Source organism: Mastigoproctus giganteus, chromosome 13, assembly GCF_048544385.1.
Source record: "Mastigoproctus giganteus isolate SK-2022 chromosome 13, ASM4854438v1, whole genome shotgun sequence".
NCBI lineage: Eukaryota > Metazoa > Arthropoda > Arachnida > Uropygi > Thelyphonidae > Mastigoproctus > Mastigoproctus giganteus.
This window is the reverse complement of record NC_143587.1, coordinates 20,081,720-20,104,362: the sequence shown is the minus strand read 5'-3', so window position 1 is coordinate 20,104,362 and position 22,643 is coordinate 20,081,720. Positions and strand designations below refer to the sequence as shown.

The following is a 22,643-nucleotide window of genomic DNA, read 5'->3' as shown; positions in this document are numbered from 1 at the left end:
CTGTTGAAAAGGACAAAGAAACTTTTTACACACTTCAAGATATTTTGCACCACGTTCTAACTCACCAATAATTTTGACTTTTTCGCAAATAAAGAGGTGCTTTCTTTTGTTAGTAGACATGGTTCCGAAGGAAAGGTTCGTTTCTAACTGATTTTATATAAAACAACAGTAAAGTAATCTGCATACAAAGTTCTTAGAAATCCTGAAATGCTTACAAAGTTCTTATACGTCCCATCGACAAAATTCTTAGAAGTCCCGACATAAATTTATGGTTCAGTGAATACAAGACAATCTGTAAATAGGATAATGCGACAAGTGGAATGCAAATGCACTATTGTATAGTCCGCAAAAGGACAAGGTCATAAACCAGCCGCTAATCCGATGCGGGTGGTCATAAAAGCTAAGTCGTCCTTTTCATTTTTGTCTATTCCAAGAATTGGGTTTTTTTCGACTACCAGAGCAATTAAGAATGTTTGCATAGTTACCAAAATTTGTACGGTATATCCGTGTACTATGCTCATTATAACAGTGAGCAATTGTATGGCAATACGAGTAAATTAAAATCATTATAGCTTTTTGCTCGTTACAACTGCAATCTTATTTCCATGCTCATTATAACCAAGTTCAACTGTATTATATTTTTTACATTTTCATTTAATCAAAATGCTTTGAAATAAGGTTAAGTTAGTTATAAGGGATACAAGGTTAATGAGTTAAGTTAGTTATGATGGCACCTGTAAGTAAATATACTGGATTATATTTACTTAGAAGATTAAACAAAAATAACTTTACACTCATAAAATCATACTTTTAATCCAATTAAAAAAGTAAAGTTTTCAGTTCTGCTTACTTTGCTTTCTTGGTTTCCATATGCTAAGATATGCAAGCAGTCTGTGACAATTGCAAGGAATTTCACATTATCACGCTGAAGAAGTGCCACCATCTTTTGCAAACCACCAGCCAAACGAACAGCCATTTTTGAACCATCCTGATGGGAAAGCAAGTTATGAAGAGTGGTGATAGCATAAAACAGAACAGCATCCACAGGAGAGCTAAAACAGCAACAATTCAAATACTTGTATAAGAACTTATTGGATTATATTTCTATACAAATATTTAGTAACTTTTATAAAATAAAAATACTACTCTTTAAAGAAGCAATTTCTTGGATTACTCTGCAAGTTTATATCAGACAAAATAAAAACAGACTATAAAAATAGAGCTATTTTTATCTTGAATTCCTAGTTTGAGTTACAAAAAAAATTAAAATACAGCAGTTATGAATATTTGTTATCTAGGGGGATACTATGAATAAAATTCAATTCTGCAACATGTGCTTATACTAAACTCTAACTCAAGTTGAAATGCTATCGCTACAAGCTACCTATAGTATTGCACTACTGATCAACAGCACTTATCTATGGAAAACATATGTTGCTATATATAAATCATGTAGTGCCATCCCCACTAGTAGGGAATTAAATAAGTAATAGTTTTCACCATATAGTTCAAGGAAGCCACAGGCTTTTGCTGCACTGGCTCAAAAGAAAAAACAGATAGTAAGAAAATATATAGGTAACTATCCAGTTGACCTTTGAATTTATTCCAACTGTCAGATTCAACTACCTGTGAAGCCAACTTGTTCCAGCAATCAATGACTCACTGACTAAAAGAAAACTTCTTACAATGTAGTCTACACCTCTTCCCCCTGTAATTTGATTTTTATTGCCCTTAGTTCTGGAATTCTTCATAACAGTCCACCTTCATTCATTTTACTAACTCCTCTCAGAGACTTATAAACATCAATCAGGTCATCTGTGAGGTGCCTGCTTGCCAAGCTCTGTAGCCCACATAATCGGAGTCTTTCCATGCACAGTCACTCTTTTGCCAATCTCACCATACAAGTTTCCCATCTTTGGACCCTTGCAAAAAAGCTCAGTGTCTTTTTTCAGATGAGGTCTCCATACTTTAACACAGTATTCCAAATGTATTCTTATAATTGCCTTATACAGTGGGATTATGACTTTCCTATCTCTATAGGATAATGTTCAATAAATCATTGACAGGACACCATGGGTTTTTCTGGCTGCCTGCTCCGAAAACTTCATATCTACCCATATTGTAACTCCCAGATCCCTTTGTTCCTCCACTGGTTTTAATTCTACTGCATGAAGTGTAAAATCTTTTTTGGGGCTACTATTCTCCAAACGTAAGACCTTGCATTTAGTTGCATTAAAACATAGCTGCCACTTCTCTGACCATCTTTGTAGTCTGTTCAAGTCATCCTGATGGACCACTGCCTGGCAATGATCATTAAATGACTACCAATCGTTATGTCATCTGCAAATTTGGACATCATACCTTCTATCCCTTCAAATGTCATTTATGAAAGATGGTAATATTAGAATAGCAATTGCTTAAAATGGTAATATTAAAATGGTTACTAGTGATGGGCAAAAACAAGTTTTTTCTTTGATTTGATTCAGTTCAGTCATTACATAAAATGTGAATTGAGTCAGTGACTTGAGTCACTTCAAAATAATCATTCAACCCAGCAGCAATGACCATCGAGTGAGGAATTTAAATGAATCACCAATTTGAGTCATTGAATGTCCAAAAGATTCAATACCGATTCAATACCTGCCTGAGGTAAATGATAAGCAGTTTCATGTAAATTGTAAATGAATGATTGTGTGACCTGATACAAATGTAAATAATGGCAAAAAAAACCCCTCAGTGCATTGGTCTAGGTATTAGGCAAATAGTAGTTATGCTACTGCCTCAATGAGCACAACTAGTGTGTTCATTCTACAGGCCAACTAAAATGAACTGAATAATTGTCTGACTGTTTAGGATAACAGCAGAATCACATTTAGCAATCCATTTTAGTCATTTGCTGTCATCGCTACCATTAATCTCTTTCTATACCTCTTTCAGCTACGATTGTTCTTGGAGCGGTATACACCTGGAGCAGTTTACATGGGTTGTGTTAGGGTAGCTAAGAATAGAAACAGGTGCAGGTATACTTGCGTGTACACCAATGCTAGGAGTTTAGTAAATAAATTTGATGAATTTGAGGTATTGCTCAAAACATCAAAGGCAGATATTGTTGGGATATCAGAGACGTGGTGTCACACAGATATAAGGGATGCAGAACTGCAATTTGGGGAGTACAACGTCTACAGAAAGGATAGACAGGATAGGAAGGGGGGAGGAGTTATGCTATTAGTTAAGAAACACATAAAAACCAAGGAAGTGAAGCCAGTCAACATCACTGGACAGTGCAGTGTTGAGTCAGTTTGGTGTGACATAAGCATTGGGAGATCAAAATTGAGAGTAGGAGTGTGCTATAGGCCTAATGACTCTGATGAGTATAATAAGGAACTGTACAGGGAAATAGAGTGGGCCAGTAAATCAGAGAGTCTTATAATGGGAGATTTTAATTTCCCAGATATTGACTGGAATTTGGGGGCTGGTTACTCACACACTAGCAGGGCTTTTGTGGATTTATTGGATGATTGTTTTCTACATCAGCATGTTCGGGAGGCAACTAGAGGGAGTAATACTCTTGATTTGATTATCAGCAGTGATTCTTCATGCATTAAGAATCTGCAGATAAATGAACCACTAGGTGGCAGTGATCACAGTGTGCTGAAGTGGGATTTACTCAAAGAGGTAACTAGGATCTGGAAAGAGGATCTGGAAAGGTTGAGCAGATGGGCTGAGAGGTGGCAAATGAAGTTTAACATTGACAAATGTAAAGTACTACACATGGGAAACAGCAACCCCTAAGTATTATTGTTTCCGTAAAGGCGACTACGATGGACTGAGACAGTATTTAAATTCTATACAGTGGGACCAACTGATGATGTTACCAACAGCAAATTCAAAATGGGAAGCATTCAAAGAACTTATCTTGGAAGCTACTAGGCTTTACATACCAACTAAGAAATATTGTTCATGGTTTAGGCCAAAATGGATGTCAGATGAACTAATGAGGCATATGGCAGAGAAGAAAAATGCATGGGATACTTACAAATTAACACATGACACAGAAGCCTATGATAGATACAAGTTGATAGGCAACCAAGTTACAAAGGAGGTTAGGCAGGCGAAGGCAGATTACGAGAAATCCTTGGCAAGGGATGCAAAGAAAACAGCAAAGAGTTCTTTACTTATGTAAACTCTAGAAGGAAGGGGATGAATCAGATTGGTCCACTTGATATTGATGGGTCAACTGTTGATGATCCTGCTCAGGTAGCTAACAAACTAAATGAATATTTTGCATCGACATTAACACATGAGGAGTTATTCAGCGAGGGGGAATGCCAAAGGTGTATCCAACTCTAGCAGTAAGCTACAGAATCTTGAAATAACTGGAAGTAAAGTGGAGGAGAAACTGTTGAAGATAAACACAAGAAAGGCACCCGGGGTGGATAGGATCTATCCAGTTATATTGAAGGAGGCAGCAAAGGAAGTAAGCAAACCCTTAGCCATAATTATGAGAGCTTCCTTGGACTCAGGGGAGGTACCCATAGACTGGAAATGTGCAAATGTGATCCCAATTCACAAAGGAGGATCAAAGGCTGACACAAGTAATTATAGACCTGTGAGCTTAACTTCTGTTCCAGGAAAGGTTGAGCATTAATGGAGGCACTGGTTAAAGAAGCACTGCAGGATCATTTAGACAAGACTTCAGTTATAGCTCAGACACAGCATGGTTTTGTTAAGGAGAAGTCTTGCCTGACCAACTTGATTGGATACTATGATGCAGTCACAAAAGAACTGGATGCAAGGAATAACTTTGATATTATATACTTGGATCTTAGAAAGGCTTTTGATACTGTTGCACATGGAAGACTGCTACACAAATTGGAGCAGTGTGACATTGGAGGCAAATTGCTGCTATGGATAAAGGGGTGGTTGAGGGGGAGAAGACAGACAGTGGTAATCAATGGACACTGCTCATCGTGGACTAATGTTATTAGTAGAGTCCCTCAGGGCTCAGTGTTGGGTCCATTATTGTTTTCTGTATTTATAAATGATATTGATGATGGTATATCAAGCTTAATGTCCAACTTTGCAGACGATACGAAGGTTGGCAGGGTTGTCAAGGACACTACTGACACTATGCTGCTGCAACAGGATCTGGAAAGGTTGAGCAGATGGGCTGAGAGGTGGCAAATGAAGTTTAACATTGACAAATGTAAAGTACTACACATGGGAAACAGCAACCCCAGAGCAACGTATCAACTCTGTGGTACTACACTGACAGTGGTAGAGAATGAAAGGGACTTGGGGGTGGTTGTGCAGGCAGATATGAAGTTCTCTGAGCAGTGCAGACGAGCTGCAAGAGTAGCTCATGGAGTATTGTCAATGATATACAGGAATTTTTCCAGCAGGGATAAGGAGGTGATTATTCCATTGTATAAGGCAATGGTCAGGCCACACCTAGAGTACTGTATACAGGTCTGGAGGCCTCATTTCAAGAAGGATGTAGAGCTGCTGGAACGAGTACAGAGAAGGGCAACAAGATTAGTGAATGCAACAAAGGGGTGCTCTTACGAAGAAAGGCTTAAGTTTTGCAAATTACAGTGTCTGGAGACTAGGCACCAGCGAGGTGATCTGATAGAGGTGTATAAAGCCTTGAATGGTTTAAGCATGCTCAATGCTGATGGGATTCTTCCTCTAGCTCAGAAAAATCACCTGAGAGGGCATAAATTCAAATTGAGGAAAGACAGATGTAGGATAGACGTGCGGAAATTTGCCTTTAGCCCGCGGGTGGTTGGTTGGTGGAACAGACTTCCATCCCTTGTGGTGGAGGTTGATAGCCTAAATAAGTTTAAGGCTCAGCTGGACAGGTATTTTGAACGAACAGAGGGGTGAAGTGGAAGTGGTTTTTCTTTTTTTTTTTTTGGCTGATGCTGCATAAGCTTGCTTTCTTGCATCAAATGCCTCTACTAATGCTAATGCTAATAATTCAGACACAGCATGGGTTTGTTAAGGGAAAGTCTTGTCTGACAAATTTGATAGGATATTATGATGTGGTTACAAAGAAACTGGATCCAAAAAAATAATTTTGATATCATATATTTGGATTTCAGGAAAGCTTTTGACACTGTTGCGCATGGAAGACCCTTAGGAATCCATTTAGGTATTCCCAAGCCTTTTTTTTTTTTTTTTTTTTCAGTAACAGTATAAGTAATACTAATAGTACAAAATATCTTCACAAATATTTTCTTTATAGTATTATTATAAACAAGAATAGTGTATAATTTGTCATTACCTCTCCCTCCCCCAAAAGATCAACCTTTGTGTATTCAATTTATTGATTGAACAATTCGTTTCAATATATTTTTAGATTTCAATCAAAAAACATGATCATTTTGTCGGCCTACAATACTTTTGATTTTCTGAATTTGATAATACATGAAAGATTCAATGTTTTTATTTTATTTCTTTATAAACTGTAATTAATGCATGAATAAATAAAAAACATAAAACATTATAATAAAATTACACATTAAATTACAAAAGTGTCATAAATGGAAACCACAGCAGAATGAGAGACTAAAGAACACAAACAATAAAAATACTATACAAGTTTTTAAAAAAATATATATTCAAACATCATATATTAGATTAAAAAAAACATCATTTTGGACATTTTGCCATTTGCCAACCTGCTATGTTTTCAGAAATTGTCTGCACCTCTTCTGAGAAAATTGTCTCACCTGGAAAAAAGCTGAGATTATGCAAAATCAATTTTGGACTAATTTTAAAAGTCTGGAATAAATGGTTTTCTTTTCTTTCCATTAACTTAGTGAATTTCTGTTTTTGGCAAAAGGGACTTTTGTCAAGAGACAGAAGGAACAAATGAAATATGGCATTTATTTTTTTCCTTTAAATAATACTAGCCATTGAAACAGCTTTATGCAGGGGGAGGGAACCACTGAATCCCTAATAAATAAATAGCAACATTATTTTTAAAATTAATATTAGTAGTATTCTGTCAATAATATGCAAGAATTTTGGCAGCAGGTATAATGTAGTGATTAACTGGTTGTATAAGGCAATTGGGCCGCATTTTAAGTACTGCATAGTCTCGAAGCTTCATTTTAAGAAGGATGTGGTTCTGTTTGAACAGGTACAGAGAAGAGCAACAAGATTAATCAGTGGCAAAAAAGGGTATGCTTACTGAGAAAGACTTCACTTTGGTAAACTTAGGGGTGTCTGGAAACTAGGCACCTGCAAGGAGATCTAAATGAATTGTTTGAAGTTTTTAATGGATTCAGTAAACTAAATGCTGATGAGACCTTTATTCTTTCATGGAAAACACACATAAGAAGACAAATTCAAATTAAAAAAGGATAGTTGCAGGAAAGATGAGCAAAAATTAACTTTCAGCCAGGCAGTCATCAATTGTTGGAACAAACTTCCATCTGGTGTGTTGTGGTTGTTGTAGTAGGGTTTTAGGAGCATCAGCAACTAAGGCCATATTGCTCCGTGTATACTGTCTGTAAATTGCATGTCTTCTGTGGTCCATTTTCTGTATGCTGGATGAAACACCTGAGTTTCCGGGAGGGAAAACCATGCTAACCTAACTTGAGACCGATTAACTCAGCCATGTTGTGAAAAAAGGCACATAAAAAATTCCTCATGTCATCACCATGACTTGAACTCAGGTCTTTTCCAGCTGGTGTGGGGAGGATGGTGATTCTACCAACTGTGCTACCCCAAGGGCTTGGTGTTGTGGAACTTTGCAGTAGATTATATAAATTATTAGAGGGGGTATGGGCAGACAATGTGGGCTTTTTTTTTGCTGTTGCTCTATAAGCTTGCTTCCTAGTATCATATGCCACTATTAGTATTAATAATCATTGTCATATTTTCAGCCCTCCAAATTATTTGATTACTCGTGAGGGGGGTAGAGAACAAGGACTAACTTTTCTTGTTCTTTCTATTCCTTTCACCTTATATGGCACAAGAAATAAAGAATCTAATACACACACATATGTGTGCACCCTTCTCTTTGTGTAATTCAATACAGTTGTGCTATTATATTTTGTTGTTCTACTTGCAATTTTTTTTAATTATTTGCTTTTTGCTTAGATTTCGTTCTTTAATTTAATTTTATCCTTATTTCTATTATCAATTCTCACAGGCAATTTATTTAACTCAAATTGGTCACGCCTAAATTTGAGCATTGCAAAACATTTCTACACGATGGCACTGCAAAGTGATTTCCAGATTCAGTGAGGCTCACACTTTTACTTCTGCCCCATTCAGTCCTCTCAATTAAGGTCTTTTTTACAGGAGAAGGCCTGTTCTTCATTAAGAACAGGCCTTCTCCTTGCTCAAAATATTAAGGATTTGCCTAACCTCACTCATACTCCATTTTTCCTTGTATTAATCTAATATATTTAACTTACTGCAATAATTAAAGACAAACATCAGCCAAGGAATTAAAAATTTACTATAAAAATAATAATAATAAAATATACAGAAATAAAATATAATGGAAACACTATCGGAAGACTAAAATATTACAATAAATTACAATAAAATAAACTACGATATAAACATTAAAAATATAGTTAAAAATAACGAAGCAATAAAATTATCTAAAATAAACTGGATTAAAAGCGATAAAACCTGAAGCTTTCGGAGACTGCTGTCTCCTTCTTCAACAGTATACTATTACTGCAATGACACATCCTTAAGAAGCAGGCCCATGGCACTCATGCACGTGGTCCATCAGACACATGGTCGGCATTCCCCACGGGCACATCGGAAATGGAAGTGGCTCGGGAGCGTGTCAAACAGAACTGGTCATCCCGTCTGAGGACAACCGCCTCAAACAGGGGGTGTAAACGTGTCCCCCTGTCCCTGTTAATAGTATTACGACTGGATGAACCGATTCGCAAGCTCTCGAGCCACTTGCGTTCCCAAAATCCATAGGCACAGTACGTAATGACCGCATTTTCAGGAGAGATCCAATGGATGCTGCTTCTCCCAGAAATGCTCTGCCACAGCAAACCTCGCATAATTAGCAGTCTTAATAGCGGTCATGTGCTCCCCCAGACGGTCTTTTAAATGTCGCCCCGTCTCCCCCACATAACACTCCTCACAATCCGGGCACTTAATCTCATAGACCACACTACTAGTATAGTCCTGGGCTACGGGATCTTTAACTTGAGACACCACTGTGTGCAATCTCCGTCCTGGAAGTTGCACACAGCAGGTCTGACACTCCCGCAGTGCCCGTACAATACGTTCTGAAAGGCCCAGATAGTAAGGAATGTATGCGGTAGCCACAGGGGCAGGCGACTCCCTGCGATTGGACTCTACCCTAGAAATATATTTGTTCAAGACCCTCTGGGGGTACCCACACTTCCTGAGATCTGCCGTGACTCTGCAAATTTCCATTTCCTTATCCTCGGGGGTACTACAGTGGGTCCTCACCCTATTCAACAACGCCCTGGCTACACTATTCTTATGATGATAAGCCTGTGCCGAGCTGTAATGAACATACTGGCCACGGCACACAGGCTTTCTATAAATCGTTATCTTTATTCTAGACCCATCTCTGCTAACCAGGACATCCAGAAATGGGAGGGACCCAACTTTTTCCACCTCCGAGGTGAATTGTATAAATGGGGAGAAGCTGTTAAGTAAATTGAGCACCTCATCTTCCTTCCCCTTTTTTAAAATGGTGAACGTATTGTCCACATATCTCCTCCACTCGCGCATGGGGAAATCCAACTGATGAAACACCCTGGTTTCCAGTTCCTCCATTGCCAAATTGGCCACAATGGCACTAATGGGGGAACCCATGACCGTGCCATGGACCTGCTTGTACATAACTTTTTGAAAGATCATGGTAGTGCTAGCAAGGCAAAACTCAACGCCTTTACAAATATCATCAATACTTAGTAAACATCTAGCACTTAAGTTATCATCCTGTTCCAAGGCCAACCTTACACAATGCACCCCATGTCCAATGGGGATACATGTGAACAAAGATACAACGTCAAACGAGATCATAAGTTCATCTTCACCTATAGACTGGCTTCTTATAAAGTTCACAAATTCCTTGCTATCCTTAACTACTAAACTGGAGCGTCCCACTATAGGAGCAATAACTCTAGCTAAAAATCCAGATAAGGCATATGTGGGACTACCCACAAACGATACTATTGGTCTCAATGGAATAGCAAGGAATTTGTGAACTTTATAAGAAGACAGTCTATAGGTGAAGATGAACTTATGATCTTGTTTGACATTGTATCTTTGTTCACATGTATCCTCATTGGACATGGGATGCATTGTGTAAGGTTGGCCTTGGAACAGGATAACTTAAGTGCTACATGTTTACTAAGTATTGATGATATTTGTAAAGGCGTTGAGTTTTGCCTCGCTAGCACTACCATGATCTTTCAAAAAGTTATGTACAAGCAGGTCCATGGAACGGCCCTTTGAACCCCTTTGTGAATTGGGGATACATTTGCACATCTCCAGTCCGTGGGGACCTCCCCTGAATCCAAGGATGCTCTCATAATTATGGCCAAGGGTTTGCTTACTTCCTTTGCTGCCTCCATTAATATAGCTGGACAGATCCCATCCACCCCAAAAGCTTTTTTTATGTTTATCTTCAACAATTTCTCCTCCACTTTGCTCTCAGTTATTAAAAAATCATCTAGCTCACTGCCAGAGTTTAATTCAGCTCTGGCATTCCCCTCCCTGAATAACTCCTCATGTGTGAATGTAAATGCAAAATACTCATTTAGTTTGTTAGCTACCAGAGCAGATTCATCAACAGTTGAACCATCAATATCCAGTGAACCAATCTGATTCATCCCCTTCCTTCTAGTTTACATAAGTAAAGAACTCTTTGATGTTTTTCTTTGAAGATTTCTCGTAATCTGCCATTGACTGCCTAACCTCCTTTGTGACTTGGTTACAGACCAGCTTATATCTATCATAGGCTTCTGTGTCACCCATTAATTTATATGTTTCCCACATATTTTTCTTCTCTGCCACATCTCATTACTTCATCTCACATCCATTTAGGCCTAAACCTTGAACAATATTTCTTAGTTTGTATGAAAAGCCTAGTAACTTCCAAGATTAATTCTTTGAATGCATACTATTTCGAATTTAATGTTGGTAACATAATCAGTTGGTCCCACTGTACAGAATTTAAATACTTCTCAGACCTTATACCCTTCATACCTATTAAGAAATATTGTTCAGGGTTTAGGCCTAAATGGTTGTCAAATGAACTAATGAGACTCGTGGCAGAGAAGAAAAATGCATGGGATGAATATAAATTATCAGGCGACACAGAAGCCTATGGTAGATATAAGCCAGTCTGCAATCAAGTCACAAAGGAGGTGAGGCAGGCAAAGGCAGATTACGAGAAATCCTTGGCAAAGGATGCAAAGAAAAACAGCAAGGATTTCTTTACTTATATAAACTCTAAAAAGAAGGGGATGAATCTGAGTGGTCCACTTGATATTGATGGTTCGACTATTGATAATCCATCTTGCTCAGATAGCAAACAAACTGAATGAGTATTTTGCATCTACATTCACACATGAGGAGTTATTAAGGTTTGAAATGCCAGAAGGTTATCAAATTGTAGCAGGGTGCTTAATGATTTTGTAATAACTGAGAGCAAAGTGGAGGAGAAATTGTTGAAGTTAAACATAAGAAAGGCAACTGGGGTGGATGGGATCTATCCAGTTATATTAAAGGAGGTGGCAAAGCAACTAAGCAAACCCTTAGCCATAATTATGAGAGCGTTCTTGGACTCAGGGCAGGTCCCCACGGAGTGGAGAAGTGCAAATGTATCCTCAATTCACAAAGGGGGATCGAAGGGTGACACGAGTAATTACAGACCAGTTAGTTTAACTTCTGTTCCGGGTAAAATAATGGAGTCACTTGTTAAAGATGCATTGCAGGGTCATCTAGACAAGACTGCAGCAATAATTCAGACACAGAATGGGTTTGTTAAGGGAAAGTCTTGTCTGACAAATCTTATTGGTTATAATGATGTGGTTACAAAGGAACTGGATGCAAAAAATATGTTTGATATCATTTACTTGGATTTCAGGAAAGCTTTTGACACTGTTGCGCATGGAAGACTACTGTACAAATTGGAGCAGAATGGTATTAAGGATAAATTGCTACAATGGATAAAAGGATGGTTGAGTGGGAGAAGACAGGGTGGTAATCAATTGGTGCTGCTCTTCGTGGACTAATGTTATTAATGAAGTCCCACAGGGTTCGGTGTTGGGTCCACTGTTGTTTTGTATATTTATCAATGATATTGATGAAGGTATATCAGGCTTAGTGTAGAAATTTGCAGATGATACAAAGGTTGGCAGGGTTGTTAATGACAGTAATGGCAGTGTGCTACTGCAACAGGATCTAGAAAATTTTGGCAGATGGGCTGAGAAGTGGCAACTGAAGTTTAACCTTGACAAATGCAAAGTACTGCATATGGTTAGAAGTAACCCCAGAGAAACGTACCAACTGTGTGGTACTACACTTAAGGTGGTAGAAAATGAAAAAGACCTGGGATTAATTGTGCAGTCAGATATGAAGTTTTCTGAGCAATGCAGACAGGCTGCCAGGGCAGGTCATGGGATTTTGTCAATGATATATACAAATTTTGCTAGCAGGGAAAAGGAGGTGATTATCCCTCTGTATAAGGCAATGGTCAGGCCATGCCTTGAGTACTCGTACAGGTCTGGCGGCCTTATTTTAGGAAGGATGTAGATTTGCTTGAGCGTGTACAGAGAAGGGCAACAAAATTGGTGAGGGGAATGAAGAGATCCTCTTAGCAAGAGAGGCTTAAATTCTGCAAATTGCAGTGGCTTGAGACTAGTTACCTGTGCGGTGATCTTATTGAGGTGTATAAGCCATTCAATGGGTTGAGCACACTGAATTAAATCCACAAGGGGATTTAATTGTTGGAACAGAAAACTTTGTTCAAAATTTTATTCAACTGACCTAAGGAAAAAAAAAGAAATGAACATAGTATTAGCTTGTTTTAGAGAGGTCAGCAAAAAACAACAAAGCACCCTACTTACCCAAGTAACTTGACAAGTGCAGGAATGCCACCACTCTTGAAAATTGCTAGGAGACCTTGAGGATGCTGTGACAAGTTGTGTAACGTTCCTGCAGCTGATTTAGTAGTTTCTAAGTCGTTTGAATTAGACATAGCACGTACTAAAGCAGCTATCATTTGATGTGATTGCCGAGAATTCATTATTGCATGTCGAGATGCTTCCTTCTTTGATAACTGATGAACCATCATAGCGGCTTGACTAACTACTACTTGGTCTTCATCATTTAGCAATTTTATTAGTTCAGGAACTGCTCTGGTTGCTAAGTCTGCATCATCCTTAATAGGAGAAACAGATAAATATACATATATATATATAAAAACATGTATGGAAAATAAAAATCTATTTAAAAACATGCAATAAGAAGGTACTAACAATATAACTACTGTATTTCCCTGAAGACAAGATACATTGAACCAAAAGACCCATATTTAAGAAGGCAAATTTTGAGAAAAAAAATATTTTATCACATATTTCAAACACAAATTCAAAATTACTTACTAAACAAAATGACATGCTTTTACTCACTGTAGAATGCCAAAAACTGCTTGCTACTATCATACTCCTCATTACTAACTTTATAGTCTGAACTTTCACTTTCTTCAAAGATTGCATCAACTTCAGTACCATCAAGTGCATTGATGATTTCACATTAATTCAAAGACACGGCTGTCACAAGTTTCAAATTTCAAATTTCTCACCCAGTTACACACCTATGAAATTGTAATTTGGTACATCCATCTAGCTGGTCTACTCCTCACATGCAATGCTTTAAAGGGTCTGTTAAATAAGATATCGAATGGCTGCAGTTGGCTAAATCCTCTCAAAATCACAACTGTTGTTTTATCCAGCAATGCCCTTTTTTATTGCCTTTGTGTGATCTAAACACAAAGACAGAGTTAGCTTTTTTTTTTTTCAGGGCTCCTAACATCTGGACAATAGACATATATATATATGTAGCCACAGACAGATATAAAAACATCAATGTGCACCAAAGTATACCTTTGGACCATAAGATGTAGAAGAATCTGGGGCAATATTTTCAGAAAGAAAAAACAGTGCATCTAGCTTGAAAACACAGTATTTTGTTGCTAAAATGATTAAGAATTCAATATAATCACTATTCCTATTACTTATAGATGTACATTATATTAACATTTGGCAACGATGTGGTACAACTACACATTTTGACTATGGCTGTTGTTGACCACTGGTAGTACACTTGTCAATTCACTTTCTATATATTTAAAAATCTTGCACTTAATAGCAAAATCCTCCATGTTGGGCACACAGCTACCAGCTACAGCATAGGTACAAGTTGTTCAGTGTACCTCTGGTGTTTTGACTCGTATAAAAATATGGATGTTATAAGTTAATAAAATTAGGAAAAAAAAAATTAAAAAATATATTTTATTTTTGAAACAAATACAGTTGTATTTTAAATAATGAGGTCAAAACTAATCAATAAAATAAAATAAAAAACTTAGTAAGTAGCTCAAAACGAGGAATCTTTGGCAAAAGATGCAAAGAAAAACAGCAAAGAGTTCTTTACTTATGTAAATTCTAGAAGGAAAGGGATGAAGCAGATTGGACCACTTAACATAGATGGGTTGACCATTGATGATCATACTCAGTAGCTGATACACTGAATGAGTATTTTGCATCAACATTCACACATGAGCAGTTATTCAATGAGGGGAATGCCAGAAGTTTATCAAATGCTAACAGGGAGCTAAGTGATTTTGTAATAACTGAGCAAAGGGGAGGAGATTTGAAGTTAAACATAAAAAATGCACACGGGGAGAATGGGATCTATCCAGTTATATTAAAGGAGGCAGCAAAGGAAGTAAGCAAACCCAACCCTTGGCCATAATTATGAGAGCTTCCTTGGAATAAGAGGAGGTCCCCATGGACTGGAGGTGTGCAAATGAATAACCAATTCACAAAGCAGGTTCAAAAGGTGACAAAAGTAACTACAGACCTGTTAGTTTAACTTGTGTTCCAGGGAAAATAATGGAATCACTGGTTAAAGAAGCATTGCAGGATCATCTAGACAAGACTGCAGTAATAGTTAAGACACAGCATGGGTTTGTTAAAGGGAGGTCTTGTCTGACCGATTCGATCGGATACTATGATGTGTCACAAAGGAACTGAATGCGAAAAATTATTTTGATATCATATACTTAGACTTCAGGAAAGCTTTTTATACTGTTGCACATGAAAGACTGCAGTACAAATTGCAGAGGTATGGCATTGGGAGATAACAGAAAGTGGTAATCAATGGACACTGCTCTTCGTGGAGTTCCCCAGGGTTGTGTTGGGCCCATTGTTGTTTTGTATATTTATCAATGATATTGATAAAGGTATATCAGGTTTAATGTCCAAGTTTGCAGATGATACAAAGGTTGGCAGGGTTGTTAATGGCAGTAAAGACAGTATGCTACTCCAACTGGATCTAGATAAGTTGGGCAATAGGGCTGAAAAGTGGCAATTGAAGTTTAACATTGACAAATGCAAAGTACTGCATATGGGTAGCAATAACTGAAGAGAAACGTACCGTGTGTTGTTGTTATTTGGTTTTTTTAGAAGCATTAGCAACTAAGGCCATATTGCTCTGGTTTCTATTCCTCTTCTTTTTTATTGTACTACTGTTTTGAAATCTTACCAGATCTTAACACTAACTCAGACAGTGTTACTCAACTCATTCTTGTTGGGATTAAATCCTTTATTCTTTATTATTCCACTCTAAATTCTTGTCCTTTATCTGGACCTTACTTTTCTAGCAAATGTGCTAAAGCTGTTCTGGATAAAAATAAAGCATATTGCAATTGGCTTGTATCCAAATTTCCAGTTTAATTTCGTGCCTATACCAAAACTTACAACTGTTAGAAATAAGTTATTAATATATCCAAACTTGATTTTGATATGTCCAAGAACAGGAAACTTGCCTTCTGTCCAAATAACAGTTAGACTTCCTGATTCCGTAATAAGACCACACTAGCTCTGACATCTGTTTATCCGTATCTGTCCATTATACTTCTTGTACATCCTGACAGTTCTACTGAATCTTCAGCAAAAAAAAATAAAGGTGACCTACTAGTAAATGAAGTTTGCAACTGGCATAACATGAAAAGCTTCTTGGAACTATGAATAATGCTCTTGCATGTGCTTACAAACCCAACTAATTCTGTATGTTTGATACTATACATATATGGAATCTTCACTTATCATAAATTTTCTTCATCTTCTATTGAACTCTCATTAAACATTTGCATCTTTTCTTGTGGGAAAGGCAGGCAAGCATAATTATTTATGAACTGGTTACTTAAACTATTTTCATGTTTTAGATCAGCAGTTCCCAATCTTTTTGACTCCAAACCCTTTCTTCCACTTTGATTTTGACTTGCGAACCCCTTCTTCACACCACTCTCTTCTTCGCATCAAAATTCCATATAAAATATGGAATATAATATATTCCATTTATTTATAATTTTATAAAAATATTTTTATTAATAATTTATATAATAATAATCTTTATATATATATATATAAAATGCTTAGGTGTGCTGCCCAATTTTCCCAACTGCTAATTGTTGCCAGCTCCAGTTCACGCGGTTCACCTCGTATGATCACCATACTGGGCATTCTTTATTAATTTTTGTACTAATGTTTTTTGACTGAAGAAAGTTATCGATGTATGTTTATTTTTAACTGTCTATTTTATGTTTTCAATTTTAAACCGTTCTAAGTTTTAAGAAGTATAAAAATGGCTGAACAGTGTATAAGAACTTTGAGAAAATGTAGAAGAAATGCTAATGAAACATTAGAGGAGAGATCTAATAGACTAAGAGACCAAAACAAGACTCTACAAAGATGGACAGAAAACATTGAAGAAAGAGAAGCAAGACTGGAAATGAGTAGATGCTGTAGGACTAATCAAATAGAAGTACTGGACGCAAATAATCAACAAGCCGTAATTAATGTGGAAAAAGAGCATGACACAGGAAATATGTGTTACAACTGTGAGTATTGCAATGCAAGATATTGGGGACATGAGTTAAACACATCGAATAAATACACTAAATGCTGCCATGATGGAATATGATGGAAACTTACTCTATTATGAGAGCTGCTTACAGTGGGTGGGGGATACACGTGAAGCAATTAACTACAGAGAACATATATGAGAGTAGAACTCAGCAATGGCATTCACATCAATGGGCGCAGAAATTAAATCACCGCCTGGGAATGGTCCATACTGTTTTAGAATACACAGTCAGATTTACCATTTGGTCTCACCGCTATATCCAAATGAGGCAAATAAGCCAGGATATGGACAATTTTATATTTTTGATTCTGTTGAAGCAACAACAAAACAGCTTGAAAAACAATCAAACCAAGGGTGTATGGCTGAAGTAATGCAACAATTGGACGAGATGCTGCGAAAAGTTAACCCATTTGCTGAATCATATAAACAAATGCATCGAATAACCCAGGCCAATCCAACAATGAATGTGCACATGGCATTTATAGAAGACCTGAACTTAGATAACAGATGATATAATGCACCTACATCCAAAATGGAGGTTGCTACAATATTTGTTGGAGAAGATGGGGAACCACCTACAAATAGAGACATATACATATATCCCACAGGTGACTACTGCAGAATTATATCACCGCTAAACAAGAATGGTGAAGACTAAAGGATCTAGATTAAACTATTTATGCCATAATCAGAAAGATGGTGTATGTTACACCGGGTACAACTAGTTTATATATAATCATTATAATTTATTCTATGTAATATATGGAGTTTTAGCACAGAAAAAATATATTGCAGTATATTTCTTCCATGATCCATTTCTCCCTTTCTACACGTCACAACCTGGCTAATCAAATCCCTCTCTATTTATTTTGTCTCACTCCTCCTTGTCTTCGCTTAATTATTACATTTATATAAATTTATTTGTTAGCTCCTCGAACTAAGTATCCATCTTTCCTTTCCTACCTTTCTCACTTGAAACACTTCAACTGCCATTCTTTATGATTCATTCCTTAAGGGCACTCCTTTCTCTGGGAAACATATAATTAAAATTACATCTATTACTCATTAAGCTACTTATTTTCCACTATCTAAATTCTTATCCTACAATTTGTCCTAATTATTGTGCCCTTTTCATTTCAAAAGCTTGTTTCCAAAATTTCCTATGTAAATCTAAGCAGACACCATTACAGAATTTTTAGTGTGAACCAACTGGAACAGTTTCGCGAACCACCAGTTGGGAACTGCTGTTTTAGATTATACTATTAATTAATACATGTGTGAATGATCTATTAAAATAATTACAGTATGTATTTAAGTCTTTGTGTTTGGTTTGCACAATTTTTAAAGGCCTTTATGATGTAACATTGTTTACCTGACTTTAATATATATGCCTCACTGCCATAGGTGTGTGATTTTTAAATGAAACGTAATGGCTTTAACATGGTAACTTTCTGGTGAATGGAAAAAATTTTAAAGTTAGCTGAATATTGACTTTTATTCTCATTGGTGAAGTTCATCTGTGATCCAGGTTATCACCTGACCAAGCAGCTTCCTCTCCACATTTCTGTCATGTGACAAACACTTCTAATATTGCACATAAGATCATAACAAACTTAAGCATTTCAGAGGGGTTTTTTTTTTGAGGATTCTTCTGCAAAATACTTTGGGCAAAAATTCTGTGTTTCTTTCTAAAGAGTATATCTAATTACTATTCTAATTCAGCTTCAATTATAGAACAATTAAAAAAGGAATTAATATGTATATACAATCTAAATTTCATTTTGATTTTCAAACTACATTCATCTAAATGTCTGAATTACAAGAAAATAAAAATTATAGGGAGAGAAAAACATGCACTTAGTAGATGTTTTGTGGGAGGAAAAAAATCAGAGCCAAAGCAAACATATTAAAATTTTAATAGCCAAATTATGGGTATTTATGATTTACCTAAGGGTAAATCGTAAATCAATCCATAAACTATTATAAATTACCTGATAATTAATGATATTAACTACTGCAAGCTTTAACATCTGAGATGGCTCTGAGAGTCTTTGTACAGCTGTTGCTTGACTTGGATCAAATTGTGTTGAAGGAATTTCAATACCCTCTTCTAACGTCTCAGGAAACATAGCTGCTCGAACTCGCTGGGATCGTGTCTGGTTAAGCTGCTGATTCATCTCTAAGTTTCAAATCAAAATCAAGTTCACACATAGAAAAAAAGAAAAGAAATTAGCTTATGGTCTAGAATAATAACTAAATTAATTTCAGTGAAAACACTGTCATCATTTAGCAGCTCCTGTATTACTTACTGGAATAATGACATTTTAAATACTGAAATACCTTTGGCATTAAGACATTCATTCCACTGTTTCACCAGGCACAAGATACATTCCTAATAAAATTCCTTCAGCTACTGATTTTATATTTGACAAAAATCAACATATCATTTCTGTACAATACAGTTTACTGGGATACAAAAAAGTAGCGGCTACAATAAAAAAAGTTGCTACAAGTTGCTACAGTGTTGGAAAGTTCCAAATTTTGGGCACGTAGTTAACTAATAATATTTCCCTTCTGAGATACGAGGGCTGTTCAATTAAGAACGATCATAATTTTTCATGAACAACCATACTGCTAGCTATTTCTAGCTCAGCTGTGGAATTTAAGACCAAACCAAACTGTATCACATAGCAATTGTGCAGTTGACTCGTGCCATGGTAAACTTGACCAACCTTGGCGGTCAAGTTTACACCTGTTCAATTTTGCCTACATAACAATAGACATGACATGCAAGGAACAGTACTCTGCTCTCAAATTTTGTTTCCGTCTCAAGAAAACATTGGCTGAAGTGTATAAAATGTTAAGAGGCTTATGGTGAATCTAAATCTATGCTTCCATATAGCACAGCTTATAAGTGGTTTAAAATGTTTAAAGATTCAATCACAAAAATTGGCAGTCCTGGAGTTGGCTCCGAGAGTCATCTCCATAATGTCCTGGAGCTCCAACCACTGCTGTCACTACAGAAACCAGAAACACTGCTCCTGTAATCATGAAAGAAGATTGTCACATAACAGAAACAATTGGCAGAGATGTTGAGAATATCAGTAGGAAGCACATATGGTATTCTCCATGACCATTTGCATATGACACATGTTTGTGCATGCTGGGTTCCAAGATTACTCACATCTAAGCAATAGCAAGTTTGCAGGGAAGTTTGTTAGGAGCTGCAGCAGATGGTTACTGAATATGGTAAGGTTCTGCACAAGGTGTAAACAGCAGATGAGAGATGGGTTCATCATTTTGACCAAGACAGTAAGCAACAAAGGTCTGTTTGGAAGTTTTTGTCATTGCCAACACTGTAAAAAGAAAAAAGTTGTGGCTTCTGCAGAAAGGGTTATGGTCATCTCTTTTTCTGACATTCAAGGAATGGTTTACCAGCATGTTGAGCAATGATACGACTGTTATGAGACCTTACTACAAAACTCTACTGCATGCTTTGCAGGATCACATTTGTTGCAAATAACTATAGCTGCACACACAGGCAGGTGGATGCTGCATCATAACAATGCAAGACCTCACACTGCTTATACCGTGATCAAGTAGTTAGCCAGCATTAATGTCAAATGTGTTCCTCATCTGCCCTACAGCCCTGACCTTGCAATTTTTTTTTATTTCCAAAGTTCAAGAATGAGCTGCAAGGCAACCATTTCCAGATGTCAGAAGTTGTAAAGATACTGGAAGCAATTCTCAAATGCATGTCAAAAAATGGCTTCCACCACATTTTTAAAAATGGAAAATGCTGGAGCAAGTGCATTTCATCAAATGCGGACTAATTTGAAAAGGACCATCAAAATATGGGTGGTTAATAAAGGTATGTTGTGAAAAAAAAATTATGATCATTCTTTATTGAACATAAGCTCAATAAAGAGTGATCATAAATTTTTTTTTACTGAACTTTAATACTGACGCTATCAGACTTCCATCTGCAGTTGTGGAAGTTGATAGCTTAAATAAATTTAAGGCTGAACTAGACAAACATTTGGAGTGACCGGATGAGTGAAATGGGAAGGGTGTTTTTTTTGGCTGATGCTACTTGCTTTCTTGCATCATATGACTCAACTAATGCTAATGATGCCAATTTCCCAAAGAAGCCAATATCAAACTTACAGTATAATACTAGATGGTCCACTGATAATTAGACTCTGTGAAAATTAAACACTTAAATTTCTTTAAGTGATTAACTTTTATCTGTGTGTTAATATAGATAAAATTTAATTACTTAAAGTTAGAATAGTTAACACATCATTTATTAATGCAAAGTCCCATAAGATAAACAATGTTTTCACAAGTGAACAATCCTTGAATATTTGTTTTTTTTATAATAAATTTGAATAGGATAAAATTTGTAATATCAATATTGAAAAAGAAATTAATTGCAGATTTTGCATTTTCCTAACAAAGGTTGGATATGAACACAATACAACTAATTATTAAGCAATTATTCTTTATCATGTTTCTTCAACCAATAAGATTCATTCCATAATATGTTATCAAAAGTTTAATAACCACACTAAGGGTCCATTACTTCCTATATTACATGTTGTGGAAATCATTGATACACAGTAATTGTAAAACAAAAGGGCAGTTCAACCTCACAACCCCTATGGTGACCTGTAAAATCTAGTTACCAAAGGCAACTGTTTGTCAGCACCTAACATATCTTAACTAAAAGTTCCTCAGCACCTAAAAAGTTTGTTTATGGCAAAAAAATTCCTTAAAAATTTCTGACTCAGTACAATTAAGGAACATTAAATTTTGGCTCATAAGAACTCAGTTACCTATGGAATTCTACTGACCTACTATAAAAGCCTATAATCAGAAATACTCTTCAAGGTATAGGCCTAAACCAATGTCACATGAACTGAAGACACTGGTGGCAGAGAATAAAAATGCATCGGATGAATATCAATTAATAGGCAACACAGAAGCCCATGGCAGATATAACCTAGCCTGTAATCAAGTCACAAAGGAGGTTAGGCAGGTGAAAGCATATTACGAGAAATCTTTGGTAAAGGATGCTAAGAAAAACAGCAAGGATTTCTTTACTTATATAAACTCTAAAAGAAAGAGGATGAATCAGATTGGTCCACTTGATATCCATGGCGTGACTGTTGGTTATCCTGCTCAGATAGCAAACAAACTGAATGAGTATTTTGCATCTACATTCACACATGACGAGTTAAGGATTGAAAATGCCAGAAGGTCATCAGATTGTAGCAGGGTGCTTAACAATTTTGTAATAACTGAGAGCAAATTGGAGGAGAAATTGTTGAAGTTAAACATAAGAAAGGCACCTGGGGCGGATGGGATCGATCCAGTTATATTAAAGGAGGCGGCGAAGGAAGTAAGCAAACTCTTAGCCGTAATTATGAGAGCATCCTTGGACTCGGGGGAGGTCC

General features: G+C 36.6%; 1 protein-coding gene across 2 annotated transcripts in view; it reads right to left on the bottom strand.

Moving 5' to 3' along the window:
- The window catches only part of LOC150075837 (armadillo segment polarity protein-like), a 120,442-nt gene that overhangs the window by 63,051 nt on the left and 34,748 nt on the right, over nt 1-22,643 (bottom strand). For both annotated transcript variants that reach the window (XM_090388187.1, XM_090388188.1), the window contains exons 5-7: nt 19,176-19,363; nt 13,101-13,414; nt 851-1,052 (exon numbers count right to left, since the gene is read on the bottom strand). In XM_090388187.1, coding sequence (XP_090244313.1) covers nt 851-1,052; nt 13,101-13,414; nt 19,176-19,363 — 704 coding nt within the window. The remainder of the gene's footprint in view (nt 1-850; nt 1,053-13,100; nt 13,415-19,175; nt 19,364-22,643) is intronic.